This window comes from Canis aureus, chromosome 16 (assembly GCF_053574225.1).
Source record: "Canis aureus isolate CA01 chromosome 16, VMU_Caureus_v.1.0, whole genome shotgun sequence".
In the NCBI taxonomy this organism is placed as follows: Eukaryota; Metazoa; Chordata; class Mammalia; order Carnivora; family Canidae; genus Canis; species Canis aureus.
This window is the reverse complement of record NC_135626.1, coordinates 36,330,862-36,347,158: the sequence shown is the minus strand read 5'-3', so window position 1 is coordinate 36,347,158 and position 16,297 is coordinate 36,330,862. Positions and strand designations below refer to the sequence as shown.

At 53.4% G+C, this 16,297-nt stretch overlaps 2 protein-coding genes across 7 annotated transcripts in view; both read right to left on the bottom strand.

The window, feature by feature from the left end:
• Positions 1 to 16,297, bottom strand: part of HOXB3 (homeobox B3) — a 56,608-nt gene that overhangs the window by 25,869 nt on the left and 14,442 nt on the right. For 3 of the 6 annotated variants that reach the window (XR_013354502.1, XM_077852898.1, XM_077852897.1), the window contains exon 1: positions 681 to 2,377. The exons of 1 other annotated variant lie outside the window; for it this stretch is intronic. The gene's annotated coding sequence lies outside the window, so the exon portion shown is untranslated. Of the gene's footprint in view, positions 1 to 680; positions 2,378 to 8,055; positions 8,309 to 16,064; positions 16,198 to 16,297 lie in introns of those variants that run through there. 2 more of the 6 variants (XM_077852900.1, XM_077852901.1) reach the window with 2 other exon arrangements.
• On the bottom strand, positions 2,378 to 4,286 carry HOXB4 (homeobox B4). The gene is made up of 2 exons (XM_077852913.1): positions 3,614 to 4,286; positions 2,378 to 2,748 (listed from the first exon to the last, which is right to left on the bottom strand). Exons 1-2 carry the CDS (start codon positions 4,068 to 4,070, stop codon positions 2,450 to 2,452), a joined length of 756 nt encoding a protein of 251 aa, XP_077709039.1. The 5' UTR covers positions 4,071 to 4,286; the 3' UTR covers positions 2,378 to 2,449.

Below are 16,297 nucleotides of genomic sequence, written 5' to 3'. Positions count from 1 at the left end.
AACGGGGCAGTTCTACCGCCCTTGCCCCGCGCTGTGGACACCGGGGGTGCCCCCGCCCTGTGTCCTGGGCCCTCCCCAGCCTCCAACTCCTAGGCGCTGCAAACCCGCAGGAATACAAAAGAAATAACAAGAAAACGTGCTGGTGGAAATCAGCTATGTTTATTTTCTGGAGGGAGACGGGACCGAAAAATACTTTTAATTGCATATGCCCTCTTGAGCCCCATGCTTTTTGGTGGTGGGTGGCTGTACTCTGGCCCACCACAAGACCAGAGACCCCGAGCAAATCTGGAGCCCTTGGACCTTAGCACTTCTCTTGGGTGCTGTCCCCCCAAAGTGGCTGGAGCCTGACAGAACTGGTGAGGGTCCTCAGCACCCCCTTCCCCTTCCCCCACTCCATTCTAGGGGTGACTGGGACCTCAGAGACACAAAGCTATTTGGTCCCCAGTCGTACTTTCGATACTTTCTATGAGAAAGAAAATGAAAATTAATACAGGAGCAGGGTTTCACAAAAGAGGCCATTTGTCTTCTTGATTATCTATTTGCTTGTCAGAGTTTGAGCTATGGCACCGGCTAGCTCCTTTGTAATATAAAAATACTCTGAAAACCTGCAAACACCCAGAAACATCTGTGCAAAAAATTAGACTCATTAAAGCTTTAAACACCTCAGAGGAAAACGATACCTTCTTAGGCGGGAGGAAAGAGGCCGGCCTCGCAGAATCCTCCCTCCGAACCTTAATAAGCAAAGAGTCGTCTGTCTAGAAAGAGACAGCTTAACCGCATTTTATTTGCTTATGACAAATAAATCACGATATGAAAGGCTTTGCCATACTTAAGCCTCTCGCGTCCTACAATGAAACATCCCCCCCCCCATTAGGAATTGGAGTCAGCCCTCCCAGTACTTTCGATCCATTTTTGGACTGGAGGGAAAAAATTAAAAGCCCCAAACAAAACACACCCACCCCAAAAGGAAAACAAACGAACTACCACAATTGGGAGTCCTCAGAGATTGAAAGTCCCCTTGGACCCTTTGAAAAAAATCCTCAACCACATCCAACATGAGGCCGAATGGACTGGGATGCTTAACATATATCCTGGGTGGCATATTTGTCTGTATCTTCACATCAGGGTTTCAACAAAAACACGCCGTGCTGGTCACAAGAAACCAAACATTTATTTCTATTGTCACTCTGTACAGGACACAAAATTTCACGCCAACGAAGGGTTCTAGACTTGGGCAGCCCCCAAACTAGGAAGGGGCCTGGTTTGGAATGTCAGAGAGAACAGGGAGAGGACGCACATGACATAAAATAATAATAATAATCATAATAATAATAATAAAATAATTAATAATAATAATAATAATCAATGCAAAACAATGATAAACTATGGGAGAGGTCTCTGCAACATTATCTCCCAGACCGGGAGGGGTGCCACATTTTATTTGCGAGTTTCACATTCGTTTGCAGTCTAGGAGAGAAAGCCTTCCCTGTAAAACTAGATTGGTGACAGGGTTGTGCCCAGCTCCCAGAACTCAACTGGCTCCTCACTCTGCCAGGAATGGCTTGACCTTCTAGAAGAAGGCCCTCCCAGTCTCCCGGTCTCTCTTTTTGTCTTAGGCTCAACTTCCCTGCCTGCTCCTGCGTTACCAGGGCCACCCCACCACCACCTCCACTTGTCTCCTTCCTGCTGTCGCCCACCCCGGCCCCCTCTCGGTGGAAAGGGGTGAGAAATCAGTGTGCCCGTGGAGGGGCACAGAAGGGAAGGAGGGTGTGTGTGTGTGTGTGTGTGTGTGTGTGTGTGTGTGTTATGTGTTACCGTGGCCAAAACACTGCGCTATCTGGCAGTCACAGGGTGCTTTCGCTGGGTGTCAGGAATGGGGGACACAAAGAAAGAGAATCCAGGCTGTCTTCCAGCGGCGGCAGCAGCAGAGGCGGCGGCGGCGAGCCGGGCCTCATTTGTTAGCCGGGTGTCGAGGTAATGGTCGCCACCGAGGCCCGTCCTCTCCTCGGCAGAGTAAACAAGACAGATGGGCCTGGGCCTGGCGTGATTAAAGATGAAACGTGGATCCATCTTCGCCAAAGCTGAAAGCGAGGAGTACAGCCTCCTCCTATTTCTCTTAATGTCTCCTTCTTTCTCTTCTTCTTTCTTTTCTTCTTCTTTTTTTTTTTTTTTAAGGAAGAAAGCAAGAGACTTGAACCTTGCTTCTGGGGGGGCCTCACCCGGCTCCCCATTGTCATTTCTATAAATAAAGCTTCCCCTCCCCCTCCTTTGCGTTTATTCGTGTAAATAGATAAAGTGGGGGAGGGGGAGGGCAGGTAGGCTTTTGCGGTCCCAGGCCCCAGGGTCCCCTCCCGCAACTCCTCCCGCCCCGCCCCCACCCCACCCCCCCGCGCTCACAACCCACCCCCGCCCCAAGGTTCGCGGCTCCCGTGCGGGGGGGCGGGGGGCACTAGAGCGCGGGGGGACCTCCGTTGGGCCGGCCAGGGGGCCCTCCGGCCGTGCCTGCGGTGCCACCCGAGCGGATCTTGGTGTTGGGCAACTTGTGGTCTTTTTTCCACTTCATGCGCCGGTTCTGAAACCAGATCTTGATCTGGCGCTCGGACAGGCAGAGCGCGTGGGCAATCTCCACCCTCCGGCGCCGCGTCAGGTAGCGGTTGTAGTGAAATTCCTTCTCCAGCTCCAAGACCTGCTGGCGAGTGTAGGCTGTCCGAGAGCGCTTGGGCTCCCCGCCGGCGTAATTGGGGTTTACTGGACACACACAGAGAGAGGGAGAAAGAGAAAGTTTTATTGCCCCGAACGGGAGGAGGGAGAGCCCTTTCTTCCAGCTAACACAGTGTATCCCTCCCTCCCTCGCCCGTCACCTCTTCTTCCTCCAGAGGAGGGGTGGGGTGGGGACGGAAAGGGAAGAATGAGGGGGGCCCCAGGAAGAGAAAGGGACCTCAAAGTTTTGGAGGGTTGTGTCGTCTCCACGTTGTTGTTTGGGTGTCTGGAGAGGGGGCAGGGGGAGTGAAGAATCCTCACAAGGTTTTAACCGCTCCTCTCTCTGCCCTCTTTGGCCTGGGGCCCAGGGTTCGAGAATGCGGGGTGAAAGGGGAGGGGGGCTTCCCTAAACCTTTCTTCTGTTAGTTCCCACCCTCTGTGCTCAGATTCCACGGAGCGCATGCCCCCAGTAAAAACTTTTGCTCACTTCTGGAGCCAAGGAGCCAGACTAGAGGAAAGAAAGGAAAAAAATAAATACTGGGAGTTGACTCAACTCTCTGCTCAAATACAGATTACCTCCTCCTCCTTCTCCTCCCCCACGCCGCACACCCCTCCCCAACTTCCAACTTCACTGAGACTGCATCTCCCTGGCAAAAAAAGTCGCTGGTGAGAATGGCAAAAGAGGATGGGGGAACTGACTTCAAAGGCGTGGGGCCCACCAGGCCATAAAAATTTATGGGGGATGTAATTATGTGGCTCTGAAAACAGGCGACCGTAAATCTCCGGCAATGGCGAGTTTATAGCGGGGACAATTGGCTTCCCCCAGCTCTCCTCCCCCCCCCCCCAGGCCTCCGATGTCCCTTCGGTGTAAACCGCCGGGGGTGGGAGGGGGAAGGGGTGCCCACGCACTCACCCGTGCTCACGTGAACTTTGCGCATCCAGGGGTAGACGACGGGCTCTTTGCACGCGGAGTGGGAAGGGCTGGGGTGCAGGGGGTTCTGGGCGCAGGGAGGCGGCGGGGGGCTGCTGCTGACCGCCTCGCAGCGCTGGCCGGGCTCCGGGAGGAGGGCCCCGGAGGGCGGCGGCGCAGGAGCCCGAGGGGACAGCCCGGGCGGCGGCGGGGGCGGCGGGGGCGGCGGCGGAGGCGGCGGGGGCCCGGGGTCCCGGCAGGCCGCGTAGCGCTGCACGGTGCAAGCCGCGCGCCGCCCGAAGCCCGCCTCCGGCTGGAAGCTGCTCTCTCGCCTCTGGCCGCCGGCGTAGTACCCCGGCGAGTGGTCGCTGGGTAGGTAATCGCTCTGTGAATATTCCTCGCACGGAGGGAACTTGGGGTCGACATAGTTTGAGTTGATCAAAAAAGAACTCATAGCCATTAATTTCTGGGAATTGCCCACAAAATATACTAAAATTTATTCCGACCCCTGACTCGTTTTCCTGTTTCCGAAAGCCCTCCTACTTACTGTCAAGTGAACAAAGTTAGGGACCCACGTGATCCTCGGAGCCAATGGCCGCCCCGCCTGCGATTCCCGGATAAGGAAATCTGCTCACCCGGACCCTACTCCAGCCAAAGAGGTTTATTTCCCCCTTCTTCTCTTTCTCCCTCCCCACCCACCCACCCAACACCAGGATTTACATAGGGCTCCTGCGGGGCGACCGCCTCCACGCCCAGCTCTCTCCGGGATCAGAGAAAGGGAGGGAGGGAGAGAGAAAGAGCAGGTTGCCGCCGGACGGCCTGTTGGGGCGCTGGGCAGAGAACAATCCCCGGATCCCCTCGGAAGTTGGGGCTCTCGGTGCAGCTCTCTCTTCCAGCCCCCTGCCCCGCCTCACCGCCCGGAATTCTGTGCCTTACATAGGCCCCCATGCCCTCCTGGAGACGGGGAAGGAGTCCAGGAGTCAGTCTGGGGAGTTAAGTGAGAGGCAGACTGGGGGCTCCGTCTGGAGAGGGGAGCCCACATGGGGGCGAGAGGCAATGAGCACACCGGGCTTTTCTCTGCAGCCGACCGGGGAGGGGTAGGGAGTGAGAGAGGAGGCGTCGGTAGGAAGCAGGCGGGTGCAGGAGGGACTTGTCAGAGATGAATGGAACCGCGGGCGGATCGATAGGAAATTCATGCACTAATTCGGGGAGACCTCGCCTTCCAAATCGCATTTAGCTGCGCTATTAGTTTGGCTGTGTCAGTCTTTCCGTTCCCCTCTCTTATCCACTCCTTCCCTTACCCCACATGGCCCACGCCGGGAGAAAAGACTTAGTTTCCCACCCTGAACATGAGTGCTGGAATAAAAATCTTGCAACTTTTGATAGCACACTGGATAGCAATTTGCTAATACCAGAACCACCGGAGCAATGCTAACCACGGTGTCCAGACGTTCTAATTGCCGCTAATGCAGCTGCCTCTGTAGTGAAGAGAAATCTCACATCCTTATGATGCTGGGGGTAAGAGCCCTAGGGGTGATGCATACACACACAATGACACTCCTTGGGAATCGCATATTTCCAGGGCATCTTGTTCTTATCCTAAACGAAAAGGCGACCACAACATCCGTTTGAAAAGCAATTTTCTTTGCCTTCGCACACTGATGACAACAGTTACTTTTTCCAGATTTTCAGTAAAACCTTCCTGATCCCAGAATAGAGAATAAGTGGGCTTGAGGGAGAGGATAAAACGCCACCACCAATATTAACCTATTAAGTGAAAGGGACCAAGTCTTCCAGGGGCAGGCATGGGAAATTTCAGGTAGATGATTCCTCCATCTCTAACCAATGAGGGAGGAAAAAGAAAGAGGAAGAAAAAAAAAAGAAAAGAGTCTTCGTGTGGTCAGTCACCGGATGGTCCTCATTTGGGAAAAAAATTTTTTTCTTCGGGAAAAAAAATGAGCGGAGTGTTTATGTCAACTACATATTCCCCTAGATACGAATTTGTGACCACAAAATTCCTTACACAAATTCGGATCTACAGGGTATATACAGAAGACAGATAGATCTTCTTGGCCCAGAAATTTTCCAGTTCTCCTACTTTCCACGCCTTCTTCGTTTGGGGTGTGGTTTCAGTGCTTGGATTTTATTTCGTTTTGAGCCCTGGGAGCAGGAAAAGGCACCGCGCGGGTCCATTTGTGGGATTACGAGGTTTTCAACTCTCTTTCTCTTCTATTAGAGAAAAATAGAAGTAGCCAGTCCCGCAAAGGGACGCGAACCTCCGGGCCACCGCACAACCCAGGGCGGCGCATGAATTATGAGATGTAAACATTAGCTAAGCACAAAAGGAGGAAGGGTCATCCCGAGGCTGCAGCGAAGTCAGAATCAGGCCCTTCTGGGTGCCCTCGCGCCCCTCCCCTCCGCCCAGGACTTTTTTTTTTTTTTAAAGAAAAACAAAACCCCAATCGGTTCCTCCGTGCCCCTCGCAGCCTTTAGTTTGCCATCAAACGAATATCTAGATATTTTCCAAGGCGCCTCTTGGCAAAGGGAGGAGGGAGAGGCGGCTGGGTGTGAAGGAGGAGTCATAAAAGTCCTTTTGGAAAAATTCAATGGTAAAAAGAGAGAGAAACAGCTGTAAAGAAAAATGCTGGGAGACCAAACAGATGGGGCCCCGGATATTTAATGACGGGCAATTCCGTTTACAACCTGAGAAAAAGATCAAAGGCGTTTCATTTCCGAATGAAGGGCAATGAGGAACCATAAAAGATGCAGCCTGATGATATTCGGGGCCCCTCCCAACCTCCCGTACCTCCTGGGGCCAGAAAAGGGGATAATCCCTGAAGTGTATGGAGGAACCCCATTTTCCCCACCTCCCCAGCCCCAGGCAGGCTCTCTCTGTCTAAATTTGCTCATTCTGCCACCTGCTAGGGTCTCTGGCAGTGGGACCAAAATGGGGATCTGGTAAACCTGGGGGAATCTGGGGTTTCCAAATGAACTTTCTGAGAGTCCCAGTAACTGGTGAATTTACTAAACTGGGAGATTGGGATTGGACTGCAAGGGAACTGAGTCCTAGATGGAATGCTGAGACCATTGCAGGGTGAGAGGAATTGGCACAGAGAAAGCCTCCACCTTGCCCAGACTCCCTACCCATCTCCCTGAGAAATACTTGCATCCCGACCTAGCAAGTCAGAACGATATCAATTTCATTAACAGATAACAGCAACAACACACACAAAAAAACAACCCTCTAACCACCACATTGCAGAAGTCTCTGCCCATCCCCAGTCCTGGGACCCTCGCAGGTGGGTAGGAGGAGTGCTCCCTCCCACTTGCCAGAAACCAGGTCCCCAGACCCTTTGGTTTTCTATCCCAAATCTAGATTGCCAATTTTGATCTCCCGGCCTGATTTCTAACACCAACACTCTCCAAGCCAGGCTGACTTGCAGATAGTTGAAACATCACACACACACACACACACACACACACACACACTTATATTTTAATTATCTTTGCCGAGAGGGTCCAATAGACTCCCATTTGGGCACCGAGGGAGACTAGAGTCTGGCCCTGGGCCCATTGACAAAATGCCTGGGTAGGACCCCAACCAGCCCCCCAGCGCCAAGCAGGGATCTTTCCAAGTCTTGTCAAAGGCCACTTAGTCAGGGGTTCCAAGACCCATTCCAACTGGCCAGGCCCCTCCCCCACCCCATACCTCCTGTCCTTCTCAACTCGCTTGCTCTCTGAAACCCCGTCCAACTCAGTCGGCTTTTCGGAATTTGGGGAGGGCCGCTAGGCTGGCCATCGGGCCTCTCTGCTGCTCTACACTTCGCAAAGGATGCAGCCCAGGTGCTCGGAGCACCCCAAGAGAGAGGTATGGGAGGCAGAGTCACTGCGGGGCTGGGTACGGCTGATCCTCCGGACAGAGCGCAGAGATTTTCTCTGCTGCGCGCTGGGAGCCGCCACCTGCCCATCCCACCGAGGCGTCGCACCCCCCACCCCCCACCCCAGTCGAGTGCAGCCGCGATGGGTGGGGGACAAGGTTTATCGGCGACTCCCCGGACGGATTTCACCCAAACCGCCGGCCGCCTCTCCCCTCCCCTCCCAAAAGAATACTAACACGAGTACTCATAATAAAAATAAGGAAAAGCAAGGGCTCTGCGCGCGCGTCCCGAGCCACCTCCCCTGCGCTCCCCGGTCGTCCGCCGGCTGGCCGGCCGCCTTCCCCCGGCAGCCACAGGTTGCTAGAGTGACCTCTCGCCGCTCAGCCCCCTCCGCTGTCCCGGGTGTGCCCAGCCCACACGGAATCATCTACCTTTTGTCGCCAGGGAGAGAGCACGGAGCCAGGGAGGGAGACCGGAGGGCCGAGGAGGCGAGCCCCCAGCCGGCCGGCGCAGCGGAGGCCGCGCGGAGGAGAGGAAGGCCCGGGGGGAGCGGGCAGCAGTACTCACCGGGCGGCTCCCTGCGCCCTCCGGCCGCACACCCGCCCGCGGGCCCGCTCGGCCACCGAGGAGCTCGCTCTTGTCCACTATTGTGTGTCCGGAAAACCGAACCGCGGCTGCGGGCACAGCGGCTATGGGCCCCCTTGGAGGCCGGAACAAGACTTTTTTTTTTTTTTTTTTTTGATGTGTTTTTGTTTTTGAAGCGCAAGTTTTCGTATTAATCTCATACTTTGGCAGTCTTTGTTAAACAGCGAGGCGCGTCACGAGGCTCTCGAACATTTTAATAATTTTTAGACGCCGTGACCTACGGTTCACCCCTCTCCGGGCCTCCCCCACGAGCAGGCAGTTACTATAATACGCTCGCACAGTTCGCTCGGTCATATTGAATTTTGCGCAGGTCATTACTTGGGAGAAAAATGACGGAGCAGGAATTTGATTCAGCTCATCCTCTCCAGCTTCGACTTTTTGCCAGAACCTTCTCTTCCCTTCACCCATACCCCCACCCCCCCAAAAAAGTTCGTAGAGGGTAGGACTCAGCTTACTCCAACCTCTGCTTTTATATTCCATCATTCCTACATTTTCGTCTGTTCTGGTTCCCTGGGCAAAGTGGGAGAGGGTAGGATTTCACAGGGGTTCCCTTTGGGGCCTGTGAGGGAGGATAGCACCTGGAGAAGTGGAAATGCAACCTTGGGAATCTAGGTCCCAGAGAGCAGGCCTGAGCCAGAGCCAGAGCCCCCTTCCCTCCTGCCTTCCCATTAAATGGCTGCATTGGCAGGGTCTGTATCCCTGCCCCCTTGCATACTCCATCTGCTTTATTCCCTCCCCCAATGCCAGAGATATCCCATTTCTGCCCAAACTCTGGAGGTTCCAAGGGCCCCAGGAATGACTCCTCCACTTCCTGGAGCTGAGATTTGGTCCCTAGGCCAGCACATCCAGGGAAGACAGAGAGAACCCTTCAATAAGAGCTGGACCATGCTGGTCAAAATGGGAGACTTGGTTTTCAGAGGCTTTAATTTCTCCTTAAAAACAAAACCAATACCCACCTCCCTCCATTTTTGTTTAAAACCACTTCTCATCTATACAGTATCTCTTTTGCCTACCCCCATCACCACCACAAGGAGGTACAGGAAGCATTAAAAATACTCAGAGGTCTTCTTTGGTTTGTCTCTCAACGATTAGAATTAGTGGACTGTCAACAACACATTTTCCCCTTTCTCTGGTCTCCAAGGGACCAGCAGAGTAGGTCAGGTGACTCCCCTTCCACCCAGTTTAGGTCTAGGGGAATGTCTGCAAGGAGATATCCCCCTAGTACAAGGAGTTGAGAGAGAACATCCCAAGACACCCAGTTTGGCCTGTGATGGCAGAGGACTCTCTTTCCCCATCCTGAGGCCCCTGTAGCCCAGGCCCTTTGGCTGCTCCAGGCTATTCCACAGAACCACAAGTTTATTAGCATTCTGTCCTGGAAAAGAGACAGGAGAAACAGAAGGAGATAGTCTCCAGTTCAGGCTTTGACCTCTACTTCTTCTGAACCTCGGGAATTCCTTCCTGGCCTGACTCCCCAGAGAAACTTGTCTCGAGGCTGAATCGAAATGGGGACCCACACCAGTTGGTTTAGTCAAAAACTGGGGCAAACTGATTTGAAATCTGATATTAAGTTGTTGTCTCTTCTGGCCATATTTCAAAAGGTGTCTTTACGAAAACTCTCAGGTTATCTCTATTCTGGCAGGACAAACACCCACATGGCACCTCCTATATCCACTGCTTGGAAGAGAATATGATGACATTTCCTAACACAACAAACAAAAAAGTCATTTAAAGACCAAAAATAGGCATATGCCCTGGTGTAATAATTACAGAGTCTCTGTAAACATTTTACTTATGAGCTAAGCCCAATGCATAGATTCAAGGTTCATTTCAGGTCGCTTGTTTCATCTACAGCTAAAAAGATCTCTGTGAGGCCATTCAGTAATTTTCCTTCTCATTCCCCCTCCCTCCTCCAATTGGGAAGAGAGGGATTCTGTGGAGGGATACAAGGGGAGGTTTGGGAGAGAATGGGAGAATTAGCAAGCCAACCTTCTTCCTATATGCAACTTTTCAAACCCAAGCAATTTGGAAAGAGAAATGGGAGTTCAGAAACCCTCCAGTCCTGGCCCACAGTCACGGACTCCAGCTGCCTGGACCCAGCCTGGGGGTTAGGAATCCCTGAAGCAGAGGCCTGCCTGATAGATGGGGGGAGTTGGAGAGAGTCAGCTGTTTGGATCCTTTAGGGAAAGCAGGGTGGGGCTGATGTTGGTGAGAATCAGGCCTTCACCTTGGAAGCCTTCTTTGGCCCCATCAAACGTCCTGCAAGGACACGTGGGTAATTGGATTTTTTTTTTTTTAATGTGTGCGGCTGGGTAGGTTTTAATTAAATTTTATATGGTGACTCAAAGGTTATCTTTGGGAGAGACAATTGAGCAGAGGATTCACCATGCCTCCAGCGCTCTTTGGTACAGCTCCCCACCCCACCAACTCCAGAGGGTTTTGGGGAAAGGTTTCTACCGCACCCCAGGTTCTCCTTCCCCAGATATCTGCCTCTCCTCCTCCCCAGTTCTGCTTCCGGGCTCCCCAAACACACAAGCCTTCCTTACCTCCAGCACCCCTTGCTGTCCCTCTCTTCTCTCTCGGCTCACACGGCCTCCTCCCCTCTCACAAGCCCGCCCCCACCGCTAGACTGCGCCAACCGCTCACGCACACCGTAAACTTTTGACCCTCCAACTTTGCGACCCCTCTGGCAATAACACCGGCCTCTGGCCCCGAGGTCTCATTCTACTGCGCCGCCGGCTGCAGAAACCCAAGCGCAAAACGCCTTCCGTGCCCCTCCCCCGCTCGCCCCCTCTCCAACCCCCGCCCCCCCCAAGGGCCTTAGATCTGGGGAAGAGGAGTCTTTTGATTATGAAATGACACCTTGGGAAAAGATGCCACCCCACTTTCCGCCTCGACCCCACTTCCCGCATTTCCAAACGGTCTCTCGTGTGGACAGCCTGCGAAAGCTTTGGTGGTGACCCACCCGCTCCTGTCCCCCATTGCCGCGGTCGCTGGGCATAGGGACCTACGGGGTGCCCTACGACGCATAGGCTGACCTGGAGAAGGGAATTTCTGGAGTGAAGAGTGGAGAGAGCTTGGAGCAAGGGTTCCTTGAGAGCGGAGGGGTCCACAGTCCCCAAAGGGCTGAAGAGAGCGCTCAGTCTCTAGGCCATGCGAGACCCAGCGGGCCTGGGGCCACCTTGCACCGCCGCTCGCTGGAGCCTCGGAGGCCCCAGCCTGGCTGTGAACTTGGTCTAAGGCGGACTCTACTGGCAGCTCGGGGACGTTACAGCCTCTGCCTTGGCCAGCGCAGCGCTCGGGCGACCTGCGCTCTTTCGGTTTTCGTCGCATCATCCAAATATCCCTTCCCAGGACCCCACCTCTCAACGAGAAGCGTTTGTTCCCTCTTCCCTAGGGGCCCGTTAGGAGTCTGAAAGCAGAAGAGAGCGGATTAGAGGGAAAGAGAGAGAAAGTGGAACAAGCCTGCAGAAGCTCAAAATACAGGGATTATGGTGCATCTCGCCCTCAAGCCCTAAGGGGAGACATTCCCACATGCTGGCACTTTCCCTCCACTTTTCCCCTAGATGCTGCCTTCCAAGCAGAATCCTCCCCTTCCCCCGTGGCCTGGGTCATCTCTTGACTAAGCAAGCTGGACTGGGGCTTGCGAGGTCCCTTTCCTCCCTGGATGCATTCATCCCGACCCCACGGGGGGCTCCGAGGTCAGGGATCCCCACAATCAAAGGCAGCCTTGGTGCTCAGAGGCCACAACCCAGCCGGAGCTACGTGGGCTCAGCCCCAACCCACGCGGAGCGCAGGGCCAGGGCACTGCTGGGCAGCCTGGGAGCCGTTTCCAGGGAAGAGAAGCTGGAGGATGCTGCAGAGAGCGCATTTTCCTCCCCTAAGAGGAAATTTGGGGAGAGAAGAGAGAGAACAGAAGACGACTCAAACAGAGAAAAAAAAGGGGGGGGGAGTGGGGAGAGATTAGAACTTGAAAATATGGTGATAATCCAGGTCCGACAGGTCCCAAATTGCCCGAAGTCCAGCCTCTCCAGTCTCCTAAATCTCCCACTTCCTCTGGGAGCTTGCAATCTGGGTCTCAGTAAATTTCAGAAAAGGAAAAACGAAAAATCGAAAAATCGGCCTAAACCTGTCGGCATGCCCAGGCCCTGGCCCCAGCCCCGAGCCGCTGAGGTGGCGGCAGCGAGGCCCGAGGCGGGTAATGTATGCGGCAGCGGCTCGGAGCCCCAAGCAGGCCGGCGCTTCGGCCCCGTCTGCTGACCTCTGCGTGATCCCGGACTCTATGAATTATTGATGAGATATGAGCGTAGATTTCCCCTTTCAGGATGCAAACTCCATTATATTGTTAAAATGGCGATTTAATCGTTGAGAATAGCTTTGGTGTGGGTTTTTTCCCCCAACTCATTTGCGCCTCCTTCCTTTTCATTTAACTGTCTTAATTAAATCCTTTAACAGATTTTAATCACTTTTTGGAGGGAGGGGTAGGAGGAAGGGGAAGGCCATCACTACCACCACCACCACCACCACCACCACCACCACCACCACCACCACCAAACACTAAAAACAAAACAAGCTCCCCCTCCCCCAGAAAAAGCTTCTACCTTGGGGAAGTGGGAAGAAAGGTAGGGAGGAGTTGCTAAGCCCTCTAGAAAGGTTGTCCTGAGAACATCCACCAAAGGATCCATCCATCCAAGGACTGGGACAACCTATGTCTGACAAGGAAGAGTCAGGCCTGAGAGGTGTTTAATTCCACCCCTGAGATTTGTGTGTAGACTCTGACTGAGGAGAGTGAGACACATTTACCCCTGCTGAGAAGTCCAGGGGCTTCAAGCTTGGTGAAGGCCATACTATTTTGGTGGGGAAGGACTCTCCAATCTGGGCCCCAGGGGCACTTGAGGGGAAAATGTTCATTTTCTTTAAGGGGCCCCCATTTCTTGCCTCCTCCTCCCCAAGCTGCTCAGTTTCCAGGCCGGTGTCTGGGTTAATTAATATGGATGTGTAACAGCACTGCAGCAATCGATAAACCCTGCTGTGGGCAGATCCCAGCCTCGAAATCTGATTACTTCTAGAAACTCCAAAAATGGAGAGAATGACCCTAAAGGATGGGAGGGGTTCTTCCCAGCTCTGTCCTCCTTGGTCGATCCTGTTTGGCCCCAAGCTGGAAAAAATTAAAAAAAAAAAAAAAAAAAACATGCATGGGAAGCCTTCTCTCTACCCTGGAAGGGATTGAGTTTGAGAGATTTTTCTAAGAGATCTGTCTTCTCTCCTGTTCCAAATCCTTGGCTTCTGCCCCAGCATCCAGACCCGAGGGATAAAGGAAGCAGGCCAAGAGAGGAGCTTCCACTTGGATCTGGCCCCCACTTCCCCCCCACCCCGGCTACCCCACCTCCACCCCCAGTGAACATGTTCTCACAGCCAGGGAAGGGTTAAGTGTCCCCGCTCCAGTTATGGAGAGGAAGCCGATGAAATATGGGCGCTCGGAACTCCAGGGCCGGCTGGCTTTCCTGTTTACACTTCTTTATACTTCCTCCCACCCCGCGCACAGAGAAACAAAACAAAACAAAACGAAATAACCAAATCAAGCAAAAAAATTCAAAATCAGATTATCTGCTGAGAGGTGGGTCAGGCAGGCCTTGGAGGGTAAAAAGGCAACTGCCACCTTAATCCCTGGCTGCCCAGGTGGAGGGCGCTGAGTGGCTGGGCGGCTGGGCAAGAGATCTGGCTGGAGGGTGCCAGCCTGGAGCTCACAAGGTGGAGGCCTGGACTCAGCCAGGGAGAGGAAAGCAGGTGGGCAGGGAGGAAGGCAAAAGTCCTTAAGATTAAGGAGCAGCTTTCCCAGGGAAAGTCTTGGGAAGGCAGGAGGGGAGGGCAGGAATCCATGGCTCCATGACAAGGAAGAGTTCCTTTGCACCAGAAACCCCTTCTCAACTCTCACCCCTTCCTCCTGACTGTCCTTATTGGGTTTCAAGAGAGACCATTGCCCAGCGAACCTGAAGCAAGAAAGAAGAAAAACAACTAGGGAGTCTTCTCCAGGAACTGCTTAGAGCAGGAGGAGACCCTTCAAGGGTTCTGACCTCCAAACGGAAGTGGGCACCCCCTCATACACCACCCCACCCAGGGCTGCTCTTCACCATTCCGGAAAATCTTTCTAGATATGCCTAGCAGATGTCCTGGGGCCACCGGCCCCACACATTCTTTATCAGAGTTTGCAGAGCTGACATAGAAGGGGGGAAAAAATCTTCAGGGGCAGGCCTGGTGGTCTGGGGTTTCTGGGAGAAGAGAAACAGGGCACATGGGAATGGGGGTTCCAAGGAGGCCCCAGGTCAAATTCTGCCCCTGCTATATCCTTCCTCTGCACCTTACTCAACTCGTTTGCCTTTTCCAGAGTGGACGCCTGTGGAAGCTGTGCCTCCAGAATGTACTGATATCTTAAATGATGCTGGGGACCCTCTGGGAGCTGACCAGAGTCTCTTTTCCAAGGGATATAAATTTCTCCTCCTTCCTGGGGGGGATTCGTCTTCAAGTCAGGGTAGGGACCCCAAGCCCTCTGTCCTCTTTGCTCTCAAACCTGTGAAGATTCTCCTGTAAGTCAGGCCTGGGCAGGGACTGGAGAGCTCAGGGAACAGAGAATGGCTGCAGGAAAGAAAGGATACAGGCAGAGTGTGCAGATATCCTTCAATGGGGGAATAGAGGGAATCTCATGGCCCTCCCCTTGTCCCAAAGATCAGAAGCCCCATAAGGTGCCACATGTTCAATTCTATCGACTGTTCACTGGAGTTAGGCTGAATCAAGAGCCAGAAGGCTGGCAAAGGCAGGAGTAACATGGTGGTGGTAGACCCCATGGGTCTTAAAATGGGGGGGTCAGTTTGGTGGAGAGGAGGCCACTGGTTTTTAGAAGAGGGTGATTTGCCCATAGGAAATAACAGGCCCCCTGGGGGTCAAATGATGAAATCCCTCTGGTTTGTGGTGCCACAAAACAAAGGGGCTTTTTTAAGGGTCTAGTAGGGAGAGAAGAGGGAGGGAGAGGAGAAGAAAGACAGAACCTCTCTGATTTTTTTCTCTCCTGTTCCTGAGTTCCTTTTTCTCCCTCCAGACAGTTGGGGTCTGTGTTCTTGAGCAAGTTTTCTTTATGGAGGGCCTGCCAGAGATCTGCTTAGACACCTAACTCCTCCAGGCAAGGGAAGAAGCTCTCCCCTTCCCCCCATTCCTGGCCAGGAATTAGGTTTGGAATTTGAGGGGATTTGTGCCCCTCTGACCCTCCTCAGAGCCAAGCAATAAGGTTGGTTTGGAATTTACAGGCTGAAGTTGAATGCAAAAGTGTCACATTCCTCATCCTGGGTAACCCTGATGAGGTCATGGAGAAATGCGGGGTACCCCCTTTCACAGAGTTCAAAAATCTGAAAGCCAGAGAGAGCCCCAGTGCGGGGCAGCCCACAGCAGCCGCGTTAGCCTTCCCGATGCTTTTGCTCAGCTCAGATGTATCCAGATAAAAGTGCCCAGCGGCGCGTCCCCACACACCCCTGACAAATGAATGTCATAAAGTTTCTTTCCTGGGGGTGGAGAGATGACCAAGGGTCTCAAGATATCCAGCAGTGAAGTGGCCCCCCACAAGGGGCCCTCCTTTCAGTAGTACACACCCCTTTCCTCTTGTCCCCCTAAATTTCCAAGGACATTGAAGGAACCCACACAAGCCTTTTCCCCCACAAAGAGTCAGACACTCCTGCGAATAAAAACCAGGCACCCCAACCACTGAGGCCTTACAGAGCTGAGAGCCCCCACTTCAGACACTCAGCCTGTCAGAACTTGGTGCAAAAAGAGCAGTCTAAATGCCCCCCTATTCGTAGTCCTACAGCTCTGCCGGAGGCAAGATTTCCTTCCCCAGTTCCAAGCCCCAAAATTGCAGGGGGAGAAAGCGAAAGCTGGAAGCCACTTACCGCGGGAGTGCCGCCACTGCCTTCTGGGCTGGGAGAGCGCTCACCTACCTCTGCCCCCTTCCCCACCACGGCGAGCAGTTAAAGTGTCACTTAACATTCTGGAGAATGTGAAATATACCGCGCGGTGTCAACTCCCCAAAACCATAAAACTAACTTTATGGACCTCACGTGACTTTCTCGAGCCAGTGAGGGGTATCTGTCTGACTTCTCGGCGATTTTTACGATCTAACTTC